General features: G+C 47.7%; 3 protein-coding genes across 3 annotated transcripts in view; 2 read left to right on the forward strand and 1 right to left on the reverse strand.

Annotated features, from left to right (window-relative positions):
* The window catches only part of Aars (alanyl-tRNA synthetase), an 18,757-nt gene extending 1,108 nt beyond the window's left edge, over window positions 1–17,649 (forward strand). Inside the window, exons 2-21 of the mRNA XM_013012920.1 lie at window positions 914–1,078; window positions 1,943–2,131; window positions 2,717–2,862; window positions 4,483–4,674; window positions 4,766–4,910; window positions 5,216–5,361; window positions 5,959–6,067; window positions 6,172–6,322; window positions 8,101–8,225; window positions 8,663–8,807; window positions 10,194–10,372; window positions 11,102–11,215; window positions 11,858–12,064; window positions 12,496–12,680; window positions 14,396–14,504; window positions 15,008–15,121; window positions 15,645–15,764; window positions 15,891–15,977; window positions 16,335–16,448; window positions 17,107–17,649. Coding sequence (XP_012868374.1) covers window positions 935–1,078; window positions 1,943–2,131; window positions 2,717–2,862; window positions 4,483–4,674; window positions 4,766–4,910; window positions 5,216–5,361; window positions 5,959–6,067; window positions 6,172–6,322; window positions 8,101–8,225; window positions 8,663–8,807; window positions 10,194–10,372; window positions 11,102–11,215; window positions 11,858–12,064; window positions 12,496–12,680; window positions 14,396–14,504; window positions 15,008–15,121; window positions 15,645–15,764; window positions 15,891–15,977; window positions 16,335–16,448; window positions 17,107–17,292 — 2,907 coding nt within the window. The 5' untranslated portion in view covers window positions 914–934 and the 3' untranslated portion in view covers window positions 17,293–17,649. The remainder of the gene's footprint in view (window positions 1–913; window positions 1,079–1,942; window positions 2,132–2,716; window positions 2,863–4,482; window positions 4,675–4,765; window positions 4,911–5,215; window positions 5,362–5,958; window positions 6,068–6,171; window positions 6,323–8,100; window positions 8,226–8,662; window positions 8,808–10,193; window positions 10,373–11,101; window positions 11,216–11,857; window positions 12,065–12,495; window positions 12,681–14,395; window positions 14,505–15,007; window positions 15,122–15,644; window positions 15,765–15,890; window positions 15,978–16,334; window positions 16,449–17,106) is intronic.
* Window positions 17,650–18,274: 625 nt separating this feature from the next.
* Window positions 18,275–19,284, forward strand: Exosc6 (exosome component 6). Its single transcript, XM_013012813.1, is given in 2 exon segments — window positions 18,275–18,467; window positions 18,470–19,284. Coding segments are annotated over 2 exon segments (789 nt in total). The 5' UTR covers window positions 18,275–18,301; the 3' UTR covers window positions 19,093–19,284.
* Window positions 19,285–20,772: 1,488 nt separating this feature from the next.
* Window positions 20,773–21,330, reverse strand: part of LOC105982962 — an 8,907-nt gene continuing 8,349 nt past the window's right edge. The window contains exon 7 of the mRNA XM_013012684.1: window positions 20,773–21,095. Coding sequence (XP_012868138.1) covers window positions 20,983–21,095 — 113 coding nt within the window. The 3' untranslated portion in view covers window positions 20,773–20,982. The remainder of the gene's footprint in view (window positions 21,096–21,330) is intronic.

The following is a 21,330-nucleotide window of genomic DNA, read 5'->3' on the forward strand; positions in this document are numbered from 1 at the left end:
TGTGGCTCAAGTGGTAGAGCGCTAGCCTTGAGCTGAAGAGCTGAGGGACAGCGCCCAGGCCCAGAGTTCAGGCCCCACGACCGGACCCAAAAATAAAAAAAAAGAATCTCATGGCCTTTACTGCCTAGGCCGGTTTTGTACTCTAGAAACCTTTTAAATAATGTCATGAATGAAATGATTCTCATCTACTACAACTCCAAGCAGTGATAGGTACCCTCAAAAAAACAAACAAACAAACCTGTCACTTCTCCCCAGCCTCCCTTCCAGGGAAAGTATAATGTATGTGAGAGAAATTTGAAGTTGTAAAATCATCTTATTTCTCTCTCCTTATTACCTTTCTCTCCTCCCTGGGAAGGCCTACACCATCCTCCTCAGTAATTTTATTTGGAGATGAGAGGTGCTGAGGATTGAAGCCAAGGCCTTGCACACCCTGTATCACTGAGCCACACCCTTAGTTCCTCTCCTTAGTCAACCTAATAAATAGCTAACATTTGGGGTTCTAGTTAGCTTAAGTTACTTAAGCTTAAGTTAGAACTCAGTTCTCTTGAGCCTCTGTGACTGTAAGACTATGAGGGCCTTAATCCCTCTTTTTGAATTTCTGGCTGTGGACACTCACTATTTGTTGAATGAACAAAGGCATGGCAGTCCACCTCCTGCTTTACTTGGTGTATTGGTGTATTGAGCCTGTTGACGTTTACATAGGAAGAAGGAATGGATGGGGCTACTGTCTGCTGGTGCAGCTGTTTTTGCTTTGATAAGACTTTAGCCTTGGACCTTATAACAGTCAGGTTTTAGGATCAAACAGATAACCTGTGTCCTGTTTTGACTTGGCTTGAAAAAGCAGGAGTCTTGTGTAATTCCTCCTTTTAATTTTAATTCTCCAATTGTTCTTCATTTTCCCCCCTTTGGTTAGTTCTTTGCAGTGACTTGCAAGATGGACTTGCCCCTAACAGCGAGGGAAATCCGGAAGCGGTTTATAGATTTCTTCCAGAGAAATGAACACACTTATGTTCATTCATCTGCAACCATCCCATTGGATGATCCCACTCTGCTCTTTGCCAATGCAGGCATGAACCAGGTAAAGATTTTTCCCTTTTTTCTTGGCTGTCTGTACACATAGGAGGCAGCAGAGCACTGACAGGTTGAAGACACAGCTCCTGGACTCAGACAGAATCCCAATTCTGTCACTTATTTTGTGAGCTTATGGGACTTGATGTCATGAACTTGACTGTGAAATGAAAATAATAATGGTGATTACCTAAAGGTTACAGTGAGAAGTGAATAGATGACCCATCATACAATTAAAATGTATAGCAATATGGCCACATAGACTTTCACACTTCAGCTGTTATTAGCATGTGTTGATTTTGGCATTACTGAGGCCTTGTCCTTGCTAGGTAGATAGAAGGAAATACCAGCCCTCTACATCTAGTCCTTCATCAACTTGTACTAGTTTTACTCTTTTTTTTTTCTCCCATCATCTTTATTCCTAAGAGAGCATATCAGTTTTAGAATAAGTTCTTCCAGAAGGATGATATAGTAGAGTGGCTAGCCTAGCAAATACAAGGGCCTACATTCAAACCCCAGGACGGCCAAAAAAATACATCAGTGAAAACAAACACAGAAAGATGATACAAGCCCTGAACATCAGAGTCTTGTAAAGAAGCCCACATTTCACAAGTCAACCTTTGGCTACTCGGGTCTGACAAACCTTTCTCTCTGAGCCATGGTGGCATTGGCAGTGGTAGGGACCTTTAGGGAATTAGATTCAAGAGGAAGTTGTTCCAAGATCAGCTGCTTTTGCTCCGGCTTTACTACTGGGTCTAAGAATCTGTATTCCAGGTTCACTGGGCCTAGGCGCTGTCCCTTAGTTCTTTAGCTCAACGCTAGCACTCTACCACTTGAGCCACAGTACCATTTCTTCTCGTTTTTCTTTTCATAGTTCAAACCCATCTTTCTGAACACAATTGATCCAACTCACCCTATGGCAAAGCTGAGCAGAGCTGCTAATACCCAGAAATGCATCCGGGCTGGAGGCAAACACAATGATCTAGATGATGTGGGCAAGGATGTCTACCATCACACCTTCTTCGAGATGTTGGGCTCCTGGTCTTTTGGAGATTACTTCAAGGTAAGCCCAGCACAGGAGAACTCTTAAGAGTTTTGAACAAGTAGGTCATTTCCTCTTAGGGAACTAGATTCTACTTTTACTTGTTTTAAAACATGGAACATTATCCTCTAGGGGCTGCAGATGGGAGAGGCATTCAGTATTTCTAAGACTTCTTAGGAGAAGTACCTGTCTCTATTTAGTTTTCTTTTTTTTTTTTTTTGTCGGTCGTGGGGCTTGAACTCTGGGCCTGGGCACTGTCCCTCAGCTCTTCAGCTCAAGGCAAGGGCTCTACCACTTGAGCTACAGCGCCACTTCCGGTTTTCTGGTGGTTTATTGGAGATAGGAGTCTCAGAGTCTTTCCTGCCCAGGCTGGCTTTGAACCGCGATCCTCAGATCTCAGCCTCCTGCGTAGCTAGGATTACAGGCGTGAGCCACCAGCGCCCGGCTCTATTTAGATTTCTTATCAAAGTTGACCTTCAATGTGTTTGAATTTATGGTGAAAATATTGTCGTTTCATTTCATGTTCTCAGGATTTAGTTTCTTTCTGCTCTTACGACATGTTTAGTTTGGCCATGCTCTGTATCTATCTTTTTGTTCTCTTGGCAGGAACTGGCATGTAAGATGGCCCTGGAACTTCTCACCCAGGAGTTTGGCATTCCAGTTGAAAGACTCTATGTTACTTACTTTGGTGGGGATGAAGCAGCTGGCTTAGAACCAGATTTGGAATGTAAACAGATCTGGCAAAATTTGGGGTAAGTGTGCAACCCACTTGCTAGGAGTGATTAAACAGTGCCAGAGTGGAGTCATGGGACTTAGATTACATTACTCCATGATCAAACAAATCAGGGGCTGGGAAGGTGGCTCAGTGATAGAGTGCTTACCTAGCATGCATGAAGCCCTGGGTTCAGTTCCTCAGTACCACATACACAGAAAAAGCCAGAAGTGGTGCTGTGGTTCAAGTGGTAGAGTACTAGTCTTGAGCAAGTGAAGCTCAGGCAAAACAAAAAAAAAAAAATTCAAATCATATAGAAGAATAAAAAATAGAAACAAAGGTCCCTAAAGTCATTGTTAATAGACTGATATTTCATATTTAATCTTCTAGGTCTTTTTTGTATTTTTATAGTTCTCTTTGTTTTTGTGTGTTTGTCTTATTCTACAGAGTGGTATTCTATATATGAGGCATTGTTATTTCTTTTGTAAAGGTAATGGTATCAAATAGCACTAAAACAAAAAGTTGCTAATGATTTATTCCTGTAATCCTAGCTACTCAGGAGGATGAGATCTGAGAATCACAGTTTGAAGCCAGCCTTGGCAGGAAAGTCTGTGAGACTCTTTATCTCCAGTAAACTATCAAAAAGGCCAGAAGTGGAGCTGTGGCTTAAGTGGTAGAGCACTAGCCTTGAGCAAAAGAAACTCAGGAGCTGGGCGCATGTGGCTCACACCTGTCATCCTAGCTACTCAGGAGGCTGAGATCTGAAGATCATGGTACAAAGCCAGCCCAGGCAGGAAAGTCCTTGATACTCTTATCTCCAATAAACCATAAGAAAACTGGAAGTCATACTGTGGCTAAAGTGGTAGAGCGCTAGCCTTGAGCTGAAAAGCTCAGGGACTGTGCCCAGGCCCAGAGTTCAAGCCCACGACAGGGGAAAAAAAAAAAAAAGACAGCACCCAGGACCTGAATTTACCACCACCCACCCTCCCCCCGCAAAACATCTATTTATCCTATTCAGCATAAACTTTTTCTTTTTTTTTTCTTTCTGTGTTCCTTTCTAGAATAGCTCTAGGCTAAATACATATCATTGTATATTTTATTGAGTTGAGATCATAACACATACTTTTTATTTATTTATTTTTAATTGTGAAAATACTGTACAGAGGGGTTACAATTACTTGGGCAAAATAATGAGTACATTTCTTATCAAGCATTGTATCCTCCTCCTTTGTTTCCCCTTCCCATTCCTTCCCATCCTCCCTCCTACCCCCCGCCCACTGGATCCTCCTCTCCCCCTTCTCACCAAAGTTGTAAAGTTTGTTTTTTGACTTAACAACTTGTACATCTCATTGTTGCAATGGGTCCACCTGTATCCCTGTTTTAATTATTTGTTTTTTCCCTTCCCCTCCACAAATTATACCAACATTATATACAGTGAAAGCAGGGGTTATACTGTGGGGGAGAACACATATGTTTGTATTCTATTATAGTCATACTTGAGAAGATCATGTGCGGTTCCTTTAGATGAATTTGTATGTAGGCCAAGAATGGGGACTTCTGTATGGAAATCATAAAAGATTTCCTTTTGTGGTAAAAGGAAGTCCAAGCAGAATTCTTTTCATTGGTTATAACTGGGCTTAATCTTCCCTGCTCCATGAAGGTTGGATGACACGAAAATCCTACCTGGCAACATGAAGGATAACTTCTGGGAGATGGGGGACACGGGCCCGTGTGGCCCCTGCAGCGAGATCCACTATGACCGCATTGGCGGTCGGGACGCCGCGCACCTTGTCAACCAGGATGACCCAAACGTACTAGAGATCTGGAATCTTGTGTTTATCCAGTATAACAGGTAGCTACTGTGTTCTGGTCCACTCCTGCTAAGAGCAGTCCCTTTCCTGGAGAGTCCCTGCTTCAACTTCCTCTTCCTCTGGTTTGCACAGGGAAATGGATGGTGTTCTAAAACCTCTTCCCAAGAAAAGTATCGACACAGGGATGGGCCTGGAGCGACTAGTGTCTGTGTTACAGAACAAGATGTCCAACTATGACACTGACCTTTTTGTTCCTTACTTCGAAGCGATTCAGAAGGTAGAGGCTTGCAGGCTGGACTTTTGGTATTGCCAAAGATAAGTGACCAGACGCTTTGCCAGCCAAGGGTACCTACCTGTTGCCTATCTCGTTGCTAATAGCATGAGATTGCATGAGGATGTATTGGTGAGCATAGAGCATAGAGGACTAGCCCTTATTCCCTTGCTGTCACCTTCCTTGGGGTTATGAGATCTGGTGATACAGTCATCGTTTCTCCTGATGCTTCTCAATCCCCCAGAAACCACCTCGGGCAGAGCAGCATAAGGGCTGTCTTGTGATGGGCCACCTTCTGTGTTTCCCTGTAGGGCACAGGTGCCCGGCCATACACTGGGAAAGTCGGTGCTGAGGACGTTGATGGGATTGACATGGCCTATAGGGTGCTGGCTGACCATGCTCGGACCATCACTGTGGCACTGGCTGATGGTGGCCGGCCTGACAACACAGGGCGGGGGTGAGTAAATGTTATGCTCTGGGCCAGGTTTTGAACTGTGAGTTTGGGGACTGTATGAAACTTATTCTTTTCTTTGTCTTTGGGTAGAAGTAGAAGATCCCCACTTTCCTATTCCTACTTTTTGGTGTCTCGGTTATGTTTAACACATGCTACCATTTTAAACTTTGGAGAAATGTAGAGGCTAGGGATCATATTTAAGGTTGTTGGATGGGATGTTGGTAGAGGCAACTTAGGGGTAAGTGTTGAGGTAGCCCCAAGAAACTCCATTACTGGCAGACAGGGTCTAGCATCACATGCGTGTGTTCTCATTTTGCCTCTCATGATAACCAAACATTGAAGGACAACAAAACTAGGATTTTTCCTAGGTAATCCTTGACATGAAGTTGTAGAGGAGTTGTATGATACTGAGTTCATGCTTGAATTAACACAGAGATCTTGGAGAACACAGAGGGATGCAGGCTTAAGCTAGAAGAAAATGTCTTCAAGAGCAGGACAGAAAGTTGGTCATATTACTTTGGGTAGAATTGCAAAGGAGCTAGGACAGAGCCCTGAGCTGAGAATGTTGTATGGAAAGGCATTAGAGTCTGCCCCTTACAGGTACGTGTTACGACGGATTCTCCGCCGGGCTGTGCGCTACTCCCATGAGAAACTCAATGCCAGCAGGGGTTTCTTTGCTACGTTGGTTGATGTTGTTGTCCAATCCCTGGTATGTGTAATTCCCTGCTTGCCTCTCACATACTGAAGCCACAGTCTAAAAGGGCAAGGTGAGGTAATGGGGGAGCCTCTGGCTTCATTGAACTCCTTTGTCAGGGAGATGCATTTCCTGAGCTAAAGAAGGACCCAGATATGGTGAAAGACATCATTAATGAAGAAGAAGTGCAGTTTCTGAAGACTCTAAGCAGGGGGCGTCGCATCCTGGACCGAAAAATCCAGAGCCTGGGAGATTGCAAGACCATTCCAGGTAAGGCCTGCTTTGGCCTTCCTCTGTCTGCGCTGTGACATCTTTTTCTTGTTTTTGTTTTTGTCAGTCATGGGGCTTGAACTCTGGGCCTGGGCACTGTCCCTCAGCTCTTCAGCTCAAGCGCTCTACCACTTGAGCCACAGCATCACTTCAGGCTTTTTCTGTTTATGTGGTGCTGAGGAATTTAACCCAAGGCCTTATGTGTGCAAGGCAAGCACTCTACCACTGAGCCACCTTCCCAGCCCTATGACATCTTTCTGGGAAAGGCAATCCCTCTTTCACAAACAGACACTAGATTCTCATGTCCATTGAAGTTGAACGAAGAGTTAAACTGCTTTTATAGTAAAGTAGGATTTTTAGAGTAAAGTAATAAAAGTAGTAGTAATTTGTTGTGGTGAGATATTTATACAGAAGAAAAAGTAAAAGTCCTTTCCCAAGTTCATTTCTCACAGATAACATCTTTTAGGAGTCTAGTATAAACCCAAGCATGGTGGTATAGGCCTGTAATCTCAACACTTGGGAGGAGAAAAATTCACACCAGCCTGGCTACCTACTCACACTATGTCTGCAACAACAAAAGAGAGCTTAGAAATGTCAATGAGGGGCTGGGAAGGTGGCTCAGTTGTAGAGCGCATGCCTTGCATGCCAGAGGCCCTGAGTTCGATTCCTCAGCACCACATAAGCAAAAAGAAAAAAGCCAGAAGTGGCGCTGTGGCGCAAGTCGTAGAGCGCTAGCCTTGAGCTGAAGAGGTGAGGGACAGCGCCCAGGCCCAGAGTTCAGGCCCCATGACTGGACCCAAAAAAAAAAAAAGAAATGTCAATGAGCCCGGGCATTTGTGGCTCACCCCTGTAATCCTACCTACTCAGGAGGCTGAGATCTGAAGATCATGGTTCAAAGCCAGTTCAGGCAGGAAACTCCATGAGACTCTTATCTCCAATTAACCACCAGAAAACCAGAAGTGGTGCTGTGGTTCAAGTGGTAGAGTGCTCTCCTCAAGCTGAAGTTGCTCAGAGACAGCACCCAGGCTCAGAGTTCAAGTCCACAACCAAAAAAAAAAAGAAAAAGAAAAATGTCAATGAAATCTCCGCATAGCTAATATATGCTAATTAAAAGGAAATCTGATGTATAACTATTAGGATTTTATATAGTTTATTACAATTAACATGTAAATTCTTATAGGTGTTTGTATATGTCTATATATGTATATATACATATATATTAATTTTATTTTTATTTTTTTTTGTGCCAGTCCTGGGGCTTGAACTTAGGGCCTGGATGCTAACCCTGACCTTCTTTTTGCTCAAGGCTATCACTCTACTACTTGAGCCACAGCTTTGTTTCTGTCTTTTTTTGTTTTTGTTTTTGTTTGTTGGAAAATAAAGAGTCTAACAGGCTTTCCTCCCTGGGCTGGCTTCAAACCCCAATCCTCAGATCTCAGCCTCCTGAGTAGCTAGATTACAGGTGCCTGGCCTGTATTTGCTTTTTTTTTTCAAGCATAGATGTACCATTTTACAGTTTACTTTATTTAGACTTTTTTTTTTCCTTTTTATTGACATACAGAAAGAAAAAGTTCTGATGAATCAGAACTTTGCCAGAAGACTTGGTAGTGCTTTCTAACATCAGTGCTCCCGGGCATGATGGGTATTCTGACAGGCCCACAGGGAGACCATTTGCATTGCCTCAGATCCCTTCTGTAATCCTGTCATCTTCCGTGGAGGGCTGGACATGGAAGGAGGGGGCTGCCCAGCTATTCTGACATATTTCTTTCATGCTATAGGAGACACTGCTTGGCTCCTGTATGACACCTATGGGTTCCCAGTGGATCTCACAGGACTGATTGCTGAAGAGAAGGGCCTGGTGGTAGACATGGATGGCTTTGAAGAGGAGAGGAAACTGGCTCAGGTAGAGAAATGGGGAGCGTGAGACTGCAACTATGACGTTCCTTCTGTTAAAATGTTTAGAATCCTTTCCCTAGACCAGCTGGTGGCACTTCTGCTCCCAGGGGCCATTTAGCAATGATGTGTGCGACATTTTAGTTTTCTAGGCAAGTGTTCCTCTAATTGGCAGAGTCCAGGGTTGCTGCTTAACACACTGCAGTGTAAGGACACCCCTCCAATGAAGAATATACTTTTAACTCCTGTATTGTTTACCAAATTTGAATACTTTTTTTTTGGGTGGGGGGGGCCGTCCAAGGCTAGGAGTTGAACTTTATCCGATGCTTTCACGCATTGGCTGGGATTCTACCAACCTGAGCCATGCCTCCAACCCCCAAGTTTGAATTCTTTAAAATTCTTTTTCCCTATTTTAAAGTAACTAGTGCCTGTTTCTCTTCCTGGCAGCTAAAGTCCCAGGGCAAAGGAGCAGGTGGGGAAGACCTCATTATGCTGGACATTTATGCTATTGAAGAGCTCCGGGCAAAGGGTTTGGAAGCCACAGATGATTCACCGAAGTATAATTACCATTCAGACTCCAGTGGCAGCTATGGTACGTTGTTGGGGTCTTTCTGCTGCTGTGCTGTCTGTCCTTATCTAGGGGATTTTGAGAGATGAGTCTCAAGTTGAGGTGACCAGCAGTTCTTCAGCATCCTCTCCTGTGCGCTACAGTGATGCTGTGCACCTCCATTCCATACACACCCTTGGCCAGTGGTTTTCCTAATTTTATTTTGCAATAATAGTGACAGGAAGTTGTAAAAAAAAATGTAAAGCCTGTAGAGAGCCCATGAACCCGTCATTCATTAGTTTCCCCTGATTTTAAAACTTAGAGGAAACAAGGCAAGAGACCTTGAAGCAGTCCACAGTGGCTACAGAATTTTGCATCATATAATAGCATTCTAAAGAAACAAACAGTTCCGGGCACCAATGGCTCACACCTGTAATCCTAGCTACTCAGGAGGCTGAGATCTGAGAATCACGGTTCAAAGCCAGCCCGGGCAAGAAAGTCTGTGAGACTCTTATCTCCAATAAACCAATAGAAAACTGGAAGTGCTGTGGCTCAAGCGGTAAAGCACTCACCTTGGCCTGAAGAGCGCAGGGACAGCACCCAAGCCCAGAGTTTAAGCCCCACGACCGCCAAAAAAAAAAAAAAAAATTCAGCCAGGTGTCAGTGGCTCACACCTGTAATCCTGGCTACTCAGAAGGCAAACAGGATTGTGGTTCATCACTGAGGCTCTGAGTTCAAGCCCCATTACTGACAAAAAAACAAAAATCAAGAAATGTTTTTGCTTTGTGTGACACTATCTTAACACCAAAATATAAACAAGTGAGCCACACACTGATTTTACTCTTTTTTTTAAATTTTGTTTTTTGGTGCTGATACTGGAACTTAAACTCATGACTTGTACTTTTACATTCAAAGCTGGTGCTCTACCACTAAAGTCATGCCTCCACTTCTAACTTTCTGCTGGTTAATTGGAGACAAGTCTCTTAGAATCATCTGCTCAAACTACTTTTGAACTGTGATCCTCAGATCTCAGCCACCTGAGTACCTAGGATGGCAGGTGTGAGCACTCGGCACCTGGCTTGAATATATTCTTTGTGATCTTGAACTTGGAAATGTATTACTACTCCTATATGTCTAGTCAGATTTACCAAGTTTCTGGCTAGTTTCTGAGATCTAGTGTAACCAACTGTCCAGTTTTCTCAGAGCTATCTCAGTGCAAACACTGGAAGCCTGCAACCCAGGAAACTTGGTCAGTGACTGTCCCAGTTTTCTGGGACAAACAATCACCAGCCTGGGTGTTAATTCCTTAGGGAGAAACCAGCAGACTAGGGTTTTGGTTTTTTTTTTTTTTTTTTTTTGTGGAGTCTAATGGGCTTGCTTCCAAAACAAAGTTATTGATTGTCTTCCCCTGTCTACATTTCCATGGAGCAGCATTTGAGAGCACAGTGGCTACAGTGCTGGCTCTGTGCAGGGAGAAGATGTTTGTGGAAGAGGTGTCCACCGGCCAGGAGTGTGGAGTGGTACTGGACAAGACTTGTTTCTATGCTGAGCAGGGAGGGCAGATCTACGACGAAGGCTACCTCGTGAAGGTCGATGACAGCAGTGACGATGTGAGCCATCCCTTCCCTCCTTGTTAGCCAGGGAGGGCTGGGTGGAGCCTTGGACTTGTTTGGCTCCCTAGCACTCTGCCCCTAAGGGAGCACAGACACATCACAGGTCCAGGTTGGGCTCTGTTGTTAATGTTTCTACAGCTGAGGAAGTTGTATCTCAGCCCTTGGGGACCCTTGTAAGAGAATTCTTGACACCAGGATACAAAGGCTGACCACTCAGCTCTTATATACGTTCCTTATAAATAAGGAAAGGCAGCTCTCTGCTAGCAAACATTCTTGTAGAAAGTTCTAACAGTAGCTTTTGAATTCTCTAAGATACTCATTGTTATTTTTATTTGTATATTTAATATAAATAATGGTAGCACATATATGTATATACATATAGATTACTATTAAAGTTTTTCTTAGGGAATATGTAAATTTTTTGTGTCGGTCCTGGGGCTTGAGCTCAGGGTCTGGTCACTGTCCCTGAGCTCATTTGTTCAAGGTTAGTTAGACTCTACCACTTTAAGCCACAGCACCACTTGTAACAGTATGAAGAGACTTTTTGTTTATGTATATATGTGTGTGTACATATATATATATAATATATATATTTGTGTATATATGTATACATATATGTGCAGTTTATATATTTATACACATTGTGTATATATTTGAACTTGTGCACATGAGTACATAGAGGACTGATTCTTTTTGACTATTACTGGTCTCCTGCTTGACTTCTAGAAAACTGAATTTACAGTGAAGAATGCGCAGGTGCGAGGAGGGTATGTGCTGCACATAGGAACAATCTATGGCAGCCTGAAGGTGGGGGATCAAGTCCGGCTGTTCCTTGATGAGGTAAGTTGCATTGTGCTGTCCCCCATTTGATCTAGTTAGTAATCACCTCCTTTGGCTTTAGATTAGCCATCATTTTTGTCCTTCCTATGAGAAATTGTAAGCATCGTGCAGGAGTAAATTGTAGCGCATTTTGCACTTGGTGGATTGTGTGGGTGTGACTACCAGTAACCCTGAGTGTTCCTATTACCATCATGTTACCAGGGTCTTCTACTCACATCCTGTAGACTGCTTTCACAGATAGCATTCCTAGCCTCAGTTTCTTCTTAAGGAGCCAGATGTAGTGGCACATGCCTGTAATCACAGCTTTTGGGATGCTAAGGCAAAAGGACTGCAGGAAGAGATATTCAAGGCCAGCTAGGGATACATAGTGATACCCTGCCTCAATGAAGTGGGGGGGGAGTGCGAGGAGGGACAGACATTTGGCCATAGTTAATTGTTGTCTCTAGCAGGAGGAGGAGGAGGAGGACGTGACTCTTCTGTTCATGGTATACATCACTTCTCATGTCCTCTTGGCCAGAATGTTGTCACATGACTACACTGCTAAGAAATGAGGTTTTCACTCTGACCATCCATGTGTCAAGCTAAGAATTCTAGTATGTGGGGACTATTGGCAATCTGACTTCTCGTATCTCCCTGTTCTAGCCCCGGCGGAGACCTGTGATGAGCAACCACACAGCTACCCACATTCTGAACTTCGCCCTGCGCTCGGTGCTTGGTGAGGCTGATCAGAAAGGCTCACTGGTTGCTCCTGACCGCCTCCGCTTTGACTTCACTGCCAAGGGAGCTATGTCTACTCAACAGATCAAGAAGGCCGAAGAGATTGCTAACGAGATGATTGAGGCAGCCAAGGTAGCGGGGCCTAGATCTAAATTTTTCGGTCATAAACCTCACCCTTTGCTACAGCATCACAGAGGCCCAGCCTCCCCATGCTCACACTCTGCTGTACCACGACCTCTCTTGCATGTAGATTTGTTAAAGCAATGCTTGCCAGACACTTTGATATTGGTAGTGGTTGGTACAGAGGGAAAGGAAGTCTGTGATCTGTTCCCTCCGTAGACACTTCAAGTTGTGTGCAGTGCATTCACAATTTAACAACAAAGATGGCAAGGTCCACCTCTGGCCTCCCTTGCCTTGCATGTGGCACACTATTTCAGAAGGCTCAGGGCATGTGCCAGATAGAGCCAGGGTTAGATCCTTAGCATTGTGCTCTCTCTGCTGCCTCTTACTGCAGCTTTTGAGACTTTTCCCCAGCATCTTTTCCTATTTTCTTCCTATGGCAGCCCGTCTATACCCAGGATTGTCCCCTGGCAGCAGCAAAAGCCATCCAGGGCCTGCGGGCGGTGTTTGATGAGACTTATCCTGACCCTGTGCGAGTCGTCTCCATTGGGGTCCCGGTGTCCGACCTGTTGGATGACCCCTCTGGGCCTGCTGGCTCTCTCACTTCAGTTGAATTCTGTGGGGGAACGTGAGTACCACGGGAGGAGCAGCAATAAGGGAATCATCTTGGCATCACCTTTGAGGACCAGTCATTTTCTTCTCTGGTCATGCAAGGATAGAATCCAGGGTTTTACCTACCCCAGGAAAGCACTCTACCACTAAGCTACATCCCCATTTCTGTAGTTGGAATGAAATCCTCAGCAATGTACTTGTCAAGTAACACTGTCAAGAATCTTACCATCCTAGTGCTTCCCTCAGGTCCCTTAGTGTCTGGTTAATATTCTTGAGTTTGTGATGAAATGTTTTTCTTAGGAAGAAAAGCATGATTGCTTGTTAGGATTGAGTCAGTCCTAATAGTGTAGAGTGCTCAGGGATCTCCTGCTCTATTCCCAGCCCGCACCCCGATTCCTGGCGACCATCTGATTCCCTTTGAGTCCATTGTCTCAGAGCCGTTTCGCACCGTGTGGTTGGTCTGCTCAGCTGGCTTAAAAGAGCCACTCTGCCAGCTTGGATTCCTTTGTAACTCATGGAGTGTTTTGGGGGAGATCATGGTGGCCTAGAAAATTCTTTGTTCCAACAGAAGCCCAGTATTAAAAAAAAAAAAAATTATTCAGGTCAGGGAAGACCCTGAACAACCCCATCTAGATCCTTCTGTGGTCCTCAGGTAAACAGCAGATGGTATGTATGTATGTTGGGGGGGAGCAGGGGAAGGACTCTGAGGAAGTAAGTTCTAGGCCGCTGCCCCACTGAATTTGAATGACACACTCTAGCTCTTGTTTGAGATAGGTTTTGATAACTTTTCCTGAATTGGCTTTGAACTCATGATTCTCTTGCCTCCACTTCCTGTGTAGCTGGAAACTATAGGTTTATACCATGTACCATCTCTGTAGAATTACTATATCAGTTCAGTGCTTGGGTTCTCTGAGCAGTTAGGGAATAAGGCCTCTTTGCTTGGCCAGGAGCTGGTGACTCAATGCCTATAATCCTAACTACTTAGAAGGCTGAGTTTTAAGGATTCCAGTTCAAAGCCAGCCCCGATAGGAAAGTCCAGGAGAATCTTATCTCCAGTTAACCACCCAAAATCCAGAAATGGAAGTATAACTAGAGTGATAGAGCACTAGCCTTGAGAACAAAAGCTTGGGACAGTACCCAGGCCCTGAGTTCAAGTCCTAGGACTAGCATGTGCAAGTACTCGTGTGCGAGCGCATGCACACGCACGTGCGCGCGCACACACACACACACACACACACACAACTATTTGCTTAAAGGATTGTAGTAAGATTTTTTTTTGGTGGGGGGTAGGGGGTCCTTGAACTCAGGGCCTGAATGTTGTCCCTGAGCTCTTTTATTCAAGGCTAGTACTGAGTTGTGTGACTTGCGGTTTTCTGATGGCTACTTGGAGATAGAATCTCTAAGACTTTCCTGCCCATGCTGCCTTTGAATCATAATCCTCAGATCTCCTGAGTAACTAGAATTACAGGCCTGAGCCACCAGTGCCTGGCTTATGGTAAGATTTTAAAAGTAATCATCCAGTTTTCTCACCCAGTGAGAAAAAATATAAGTCATTTACTCATGAGAAAACAGAGAGAAGAGAGATGGTGTCTTGCTCAGAACCAGGATATCCTCAAACCTAAGCTTTGTCTGCTCTCTTCCCTTGCTCCTATTTTTTGACTTCAAGCACTGTTCCCTGCCAGTGGCTCCTGGGCTTCCTCTTCACCATGGCCTTTCTGTTCTACCTCTCAGGCATCTGCAGAACTCAAGTCATGCAGGAGCCTTTGTGATTGTGACTGAAGAAGCTATTGCCAAGGGTATTCGGAGGATTGTTGCTGTTACAGGTGCTGAAGCCCAGAAGGTAAGCAGATCAGGCTAGCATGGGGCTTAGGCGAACAATATTCTGTGTCTGCTGCAGTGAGAAGGAAGGTAGACTGCCATCTCCACGTGTCCTCCGCTTACCTTGCCTGGCAGAAACAGTGACCACCGCTATCGTGCTTAATCTCTGAAATATTTGAGTATACTGAGTGCATAGTGCCAGCATAAAGGGTCAGTTGCTCTAGTGTTGGGAATGCTTGTTCTGAATCCTGAGGGTTGATCATGTCAAAGAGTAAAAAGGGCTCCTGATAGCTAAGTTCACAGTCCCCTGCTGACCCCGAGTGAGCGTCCAGTCCTTGCTGATGGCTGTGTGAGGCAGTGCTCTTTTCTGGGCCAGAAGGCTACCAGCATTTGCTCCCTGAAAGAAAGAAGCGTGCGTCTTGGGTGTATGCTCTACAACCTGCTGTTAGTATTTCCACGGCTGTGCACAAACCCTTGTCACACAACTAACCTGCCTAGTTACAGTTCTGATTCTCCTCCTCTCAGGCCCTCAGGAAGGCGGACAGCTTGAAGAAATCTCTGTGTGTCATGGAGGCCAAAGTGAAGGCCCAGACCGCCCCAAATAAGGATGTTCAGAGGGAGATCGCTGATCTTGGTGAGGTAGGGGTGGCCGCCCTTTTGCCTTAGTACCTGTTTCTTAAGCCTACAGAGTAAGACCTGTCCTGTTCTTAAAGAACCCCGAGAGGAGCCACTAAGGTCCTGCTTCTCTGGGTTCATGGACTTCTCTTGTTCTGCTGTTTTGCAAAGGGGGCCCCATGGATCTTCCCAGAAACCTCTGGGCCTTGCTTGCTGCTCCCAGTTCTGTGCCACCTGAATGGCACTGAGAGGGACTTGGGGCAGTATGGTGGGACCCCACTGTTTCCAAGCCCACCTGGTGTTTCTAAGTATTTATGGCTCCTAGTAAACCCTGTCAGGCTGTGTTCAAGACCTAGTCCGTGCGCTGAATCCTCATTAAGCCTCTTCTTTCTCATCCAGCCCTTGCTAATGACAGTTGCTGCAATTGCTCAAAGCCAGCAAACACCTTGATGTTTTGGTTCATAGACTGAGAAGAGTGGGATGGGGCTGGAGCCTCATCCTAGCTTCTTGTAGCCCAGACTCTGATGGTTTTTTGACCTGCTTTCAGGCCCTGGCCACCGCTGTCATCCCCCAGTGGCAGAAGGACGAACTGAGGGAGACTCTGAAATCTCTGAAGAAGGTCATGGATGACCTTGACCGGGCCAGCAAAGCTGATGTCCAGAAGCGAGTGAGTCCTAGCGGCGTGGGTGGCTGGGAGTCAAGAAGATTTCCTCCGAGAAACTGGAAAGACTGCTGCCTGGGTTTGGGGGGTCTAGGCCTATGGCCTGAACTTCTCTCCTGGATTTGGTTACAGGTGTTGGAGAAGACAAAGCAGCTCATTGACAGTAACCCCAACCAGCCCCTGGTCATTCTGGAGATGGAGAGCGGCGCCTCAGCCAAGGCAACCAGGGGTTGGGGTCCAGGCCTGCCCTGTCTGTCTGCCTCATGTCCCCTTCCCTCCTGCCTCATCAGCCCTTGGTGGCTAATGGGTGGGCTTTGTAGGTCTGGGTTACTCTAGGATTGAAGTCAGACTGAACCCTAAGGGAGATCTGGTGACCAGAAGGGGGACAAGCTCCCCGGAGGTAGAAGGCAGAACTCAGAGCTAGAGTGTGGGCAGGGCCCGGTGCTTGATTCTTGGCCATCTGAGCTCTTGGAAGGGGCTAGGGTCCTGCTCTAAGGGTTGAACTCTGCAAATTCCCTTGTGGAGAGCAGGGTCCCCTGCCCAGAGCTGTGTCCTGAAACCAGGTTCTATCCACAGGCTCTGAATGAAGCCTTGAAGCTGTTCAAGACACACTCCCCTCAGACATCGGCCATGCTCTTCACCGTGGACAATGAGGCTGGCAAGATAACATGCCTGTGTCAAGTTCCCCAGGTCAGAACTGCCTGCGGTTTGGCACCAAACCCTGAATCCGTTGTGCTAGCGGAAGTGCCATGTTGCTTCTAAGCTTGGTTCTTGGTGTTTGTGTTCGTGGAGCCCCAGTAGGAAACATGATCTCCTGCCCAACTGTTTGTCACCTCCAGTGCCCTTCATCTCAGGCTTTTTTTTTTTTTTCCCCCAGTCGTGGGGCTTGAACTCTGGGCTTGGGTGCTATATACTCAGCTCTTTAGCTCAAGGCGAGTGCCCTACCTCTTGAGCCACAGGGCCACTTCTGGTTTTCTAGTGGTTTATTGGAGATAAGAGTCTCACAGACTTTCCTTGCCCGGGCTGGCTTTGAACCATGATCCTCAAATCTCAGCCTCCTAAGTAGCTAGGATTACAGACATGTTACCGGTGCCCGGCTCATCTCAGGCCTTCTTGATGGTGAATGTTTAACTGTGCTGGCTGATACCTGGCGTTGCCACTTGCCTTTGTTCTGACAGTAGCCAGTGGCTGCTTCCCTATGACACTCGATAGAGTCCATCTGGACCTCTGGTAGCATTACCCTGGGCACGGGTAGATGTCAATAGCTACTTTAACTTTTTTGTCCCTTCATTCACCCCCTCCAGCCCATCCTCAGTTCTAACTCCCACTTCCCTTTCCTATCTTCCAGAACGCAGCCAACCGGGGCCTGAAAGCCAGTGAGTGGGTGCAACAAGTGTCAGGCCTGATGGATGGCAAAGGTGGTGGCAAGGATGTGTCTGCCCAGGCCACGGGCAAAAATGTGGGCTGCCTGCAGGAGGCCCTGCAGCTGGCCACCTCCTTTGCTCAGCTCCGCCTAGGAGATGTCAAGAACTGAGCCAGAGGGACAGCCCTCACTGGAAGTGTCTGTCAGCCAGATGCATCAGTCTAGCCAGAAGCTTTCCATCTGCCACAAGGACAGTTGACTTTTGGGACCTCTAAGTAGCCCCGTCCGTCCTAACCTAGAAGTAACTGGAACACACCTGGATCCACTCTATGACTCATTGTCCCTTTGTATTTACTGCTCTGAGCTTTTCACATCAGCACCATCAGTCTACAACCACTACCCGAGAATCGCTATTTAATTATCCTCATGCTCTCCTGCAGCAAGTTTTCTCCTCACCTTCAGGATTCTGGGTCTGCAATAGGAAACCTTTTTAATTGCAGAGAATAAAAGGACCATGTGCAATACCTTGATGATGCCTTGCCGTTTCTATCCTTCCTGTAAGGGGCCCCTGTCACATAACCTCTGGCTCCCTGGGTGTCTAGAATATAGGCCGAGGCCCTAGCTGATTTCTGTTTACAGTCCTCACTGGCTCCAACCCCCTGAACTTTGGGAATGACCCTTTGATTACTTCAGGATGTTTATTGGAGGTGGGGTGAAACGGAGAGGCATCAATAAGTTCAGCAGAGATGTGCCTTTCTCCTGGCCTCTCAGGAGGAATGCCCTGTCTTAAGTCCCTGTCCCTCTTGAAGATGCTGGTATTGTCAGGTGTATTGCAGGTATGGGGGGAAGGGGCAGAGAGGCAGCTATTGTCCCCACCCTCTCTACTCTTCCACCATCCCCACTTGTATGACCTAAAAATAGTGAGAGTAGGGACCCTGGCCTGGGCCTGAGTCCAGATCAAGTCAACCCCTAGCTAGGGCGCGCGGGCCCGGGGGGGGGGGGGGGGGGGGAAGCACCCAGGATCCCAGTGTTGTGGCGTTCTCCCTCCAGGCCGCCAGGGGGCAGTGCAGCCGCGCGCCACTCTCCCGACAGCCCCCGCGCGGGCGCGCGGCTTCAAGCCGGCGGAAGAGCCCTGGGCGAGGCGCGGCCGGCGGAAGCGGCTCCCACGCCGTGCGCCGCCATGCCGGGGGACCACCGCCGCATCCGCGGGCCGGAGGAGTCCCAGCCTCCGCAACTGTACGCGGCCGACGAGGACGAGGCGCCCGCCGCCCGCGACCCGACGCGGCTGCGGCCGGTGTACGCGCGCGCCGGGCTGCTGAGCCAGGCCAAAGGCTCGGCCTGCCTGGAGGCGGCGGCACCAAGGTGCTATGCGCCGTGTCGGGCCCGCGCCAGGCCGAGGGCGGCCAGCGCAGCGGCGGTCCGGCCGGGACTGGAGGCGAAGCCCCGGCCGCGCTGCGCGGCCCCCTGATCTGCGACTTCCGGCGCGCGCCCTTCTCGGGCCGCCGGCGCCGCGCGCCCCCGGGCGGCGGCGAGGAGCTCGAGCTGGCGCTGGCGCTGCTGCAGGCGCTGGAGCCCATGGTGCGCCTGGGCCGATACCCGCGTGCGCAGCTCGAGGTGTCCGCGCTGCTGCTCGCGCTCACGGCCGCCGCGCTCGCCCTGGCCGACGCGGGAGTGGAGATGTACGACCTGGTCGTGGGCTGCGGCCTGAGCCTCGCTCCGGGACCCGCGCCCACCTGGCTGCTGGACCCCACGCGGCTCGAGGAGGAGCACGCCGCCGCTGGCCTCACCGTGGCGCTCATGCCGGTGCTCAACCAGGTGGCCGGGGTGCTAGGCAGCGGGGAGGGCGGCCAGACTGAGAGCTGGGCCGAGGCCGTACGCCTGGGCCTCGAGGGCTGCCAACGTCTCTACCAGGTGCTGCAGCAGTGTCCGGTGCGGGCTGCCCGTCGGAGGGGCGCCGCCGCCCCTTCGTGAATCAGAAGCCTGAGCTATGGGACGCTGCCATCGTTACCCTGGATGAACTGACCGCAGGAGCCAAGAAGCTGAAGCACCTGGAGAGGATAGATGTGGGGAGCTGGCGGCACCACATATGATGCATGGGACAGCCTTTTGGGGGGAAGGGGTGGGCCACAACCCGGAGTGCTGTCCCAGAGCATTTTTTGCTCAAAGCTAGGGCTCTGTCACTTGAGCCACAGTTCCATTTCCAGCGTTTTTGGTGGTTAACTGGAGAAAAGAGTCTCAGGGACTTTCCTACCCAGGCTGGCTTAGAACCTCCATCCTCAGCTCTCAGCCTCCTGAATAGAGTTACAGACTTCCGGCTTTTTACATTCAAGAGACTTTGCTACTCGAGCTGGCTCCCAGCTACGACCCCGGTGGAGACACTTGTGAAAACAGCCCTACTTTCCAGCTGGGAAGAATTTCATCTGGACTTGCCAGGAAAAGGAGGCTGGAGCAATGGTCAAGTAAAGGACTGACTGACTGGGCTGGCTGGCCATGGGCTCTGACATAACTGAGATACCCCCTCCCCCTGCCCCCAGAGGATGCAAGTGAGAGGCTGTGCCTTTTCACTACCCTAGCTAAAACATAAAAAGAATCTTTTTTTTTTTAATATTTGAAAACAAATCTTTATGTTGTGATTCTTGATACAGGACTTAAAAGAGCGGGGATCTTCTGAGCTGGGTAGTGTGTTCTTGGGAGTGTGTTCAAGGTCTCAGGGCAGCCCTACCTTAATGTTTCTGTCCCTAGGCCAGTGTGAGCAGAAGAGGCTGGTTGAAGCAGCTGCTGGAATTAGTGTGGGAAGTGTGGTTTGGAGGAGGAAAAGCTGCCCACTCAGATATGAGTCTTAGGGTCGTCACTTGAGTTGTGGTAATATTTAAGTTTCCTTCCCCAAAGAGTACTCTGTGTGTTTCATCCTTAGGTGCAGTGGGGGGCAGGATCATTGCTCAGGAAAGCAGTTTCCAAAGGCCGCCAGATCCCATTATCATTTACATTGTTTTCTTTGAGTAGTTATACAATCCTATTTCTTAGCAATAGAGCAGCACAACGAGAGGTCTGGTGAGAACGCAGATTCTTGTTCAGCCTTGGCTCCTGGGAGCACAGCCCTGAGCAGCCAGAACTGGGGGAAGGCAGGTGAGCTGCCAGGAGGAAGAGTTGGATATATTGAGAAATCACATGCATCTGGCGGAGCTTTTGCCTGACTGATCAGGAGTCTTCTCTTCATGGCAACAGAATCCTGCTCTGTGCTCGGGGCTAGACTGGAAGAAGCCATGAGAAATTACTATTCAGTAGGCCAGAAGGTTGGTACCTTCAAATTTTGGGGAGTTCAGGGTGCTTCTCAGCTTCTCTAGCAAGAGCTGGTGCAAGATAGCTCAAGGACCAAGAGTTCTGGAACCACAACACAGATTCCTGACCAGGAAGAAGAAATACACCTTTTTTCCTTCTAACATTTTTCTAGTGCAGATCTGAAATATATACTAGTGAGAAAAAAGAAATGAGACATGAAAATGACACTCCCAGATGCTTTTAAGGAAAAAAAAAAAGTTCTATTCAGAAGGCTTTGTGGGGTACATGGGGTTAAGAATCAGAAAGGGTTAGGTGAGAGACACATCAAGGACCTTTACCGCTCAGTGTCAGGCTGAGGGAGCACAGACACCACCAGGATTGGTGCATGAGGATGGCAGAGCAGCTAAGGCAATATTTGCATTTAGGATGTGGAGCTGCAGTTGGGCGGTCACAGGTCTCGCTCCCTACCATACCCTAAGACTCATCTGAAAACAGCCTCCGTGCAACCACTGGGGAGGCCTGGCTGATGGCTGAACCATGCCTTCATTCCCATTGCCTTAGCTCCAGAATGAGTGCCTCTGGTTACTTGGGTGCAGCTGAAGGGCATCCAAAAAGAAAGCCTGTGGAGCTGATGGTCCTGGAAGGGTTCCCGTCTCCTCTTGGCTGCCCTCCTTGTGAGATGCTTGCTTCTTCACCTGTAGAGAAAGAATGGGAAAAAAAATAACAGGACCGTGGATTAGAGGTCAAGGAGGCACAACATAGCAAAGAAACAGGGCTGTATACCTCTGAGTCCCCCTGCTCTTCCTGTATAATGTGTTTTTTTTTTATTGTGAAAATACTGTACAGAGGGGTTAAAATTACATGGGCAAGATAGTGAGTACATTTCTTATCAAGCATTGTAGCCTCCTCCTTTGTTTACCCTTCCCATCC

This window comes from Dipodomys ordii, unplaced genomic scaffold (assembly GCF_000151885.1).
Source record: "Dipodomys ordii isolate 6190 unplaced genomic scaffold, Dord_2.0 Scaffold18, whole genome shotgun sequence".
Lineage (NCBI taxonomy): Eukaryota > Metazoa > Chordata > Mammalia > Rodentia > Heteromyidae > Dipodomys > Dipodomys ordii.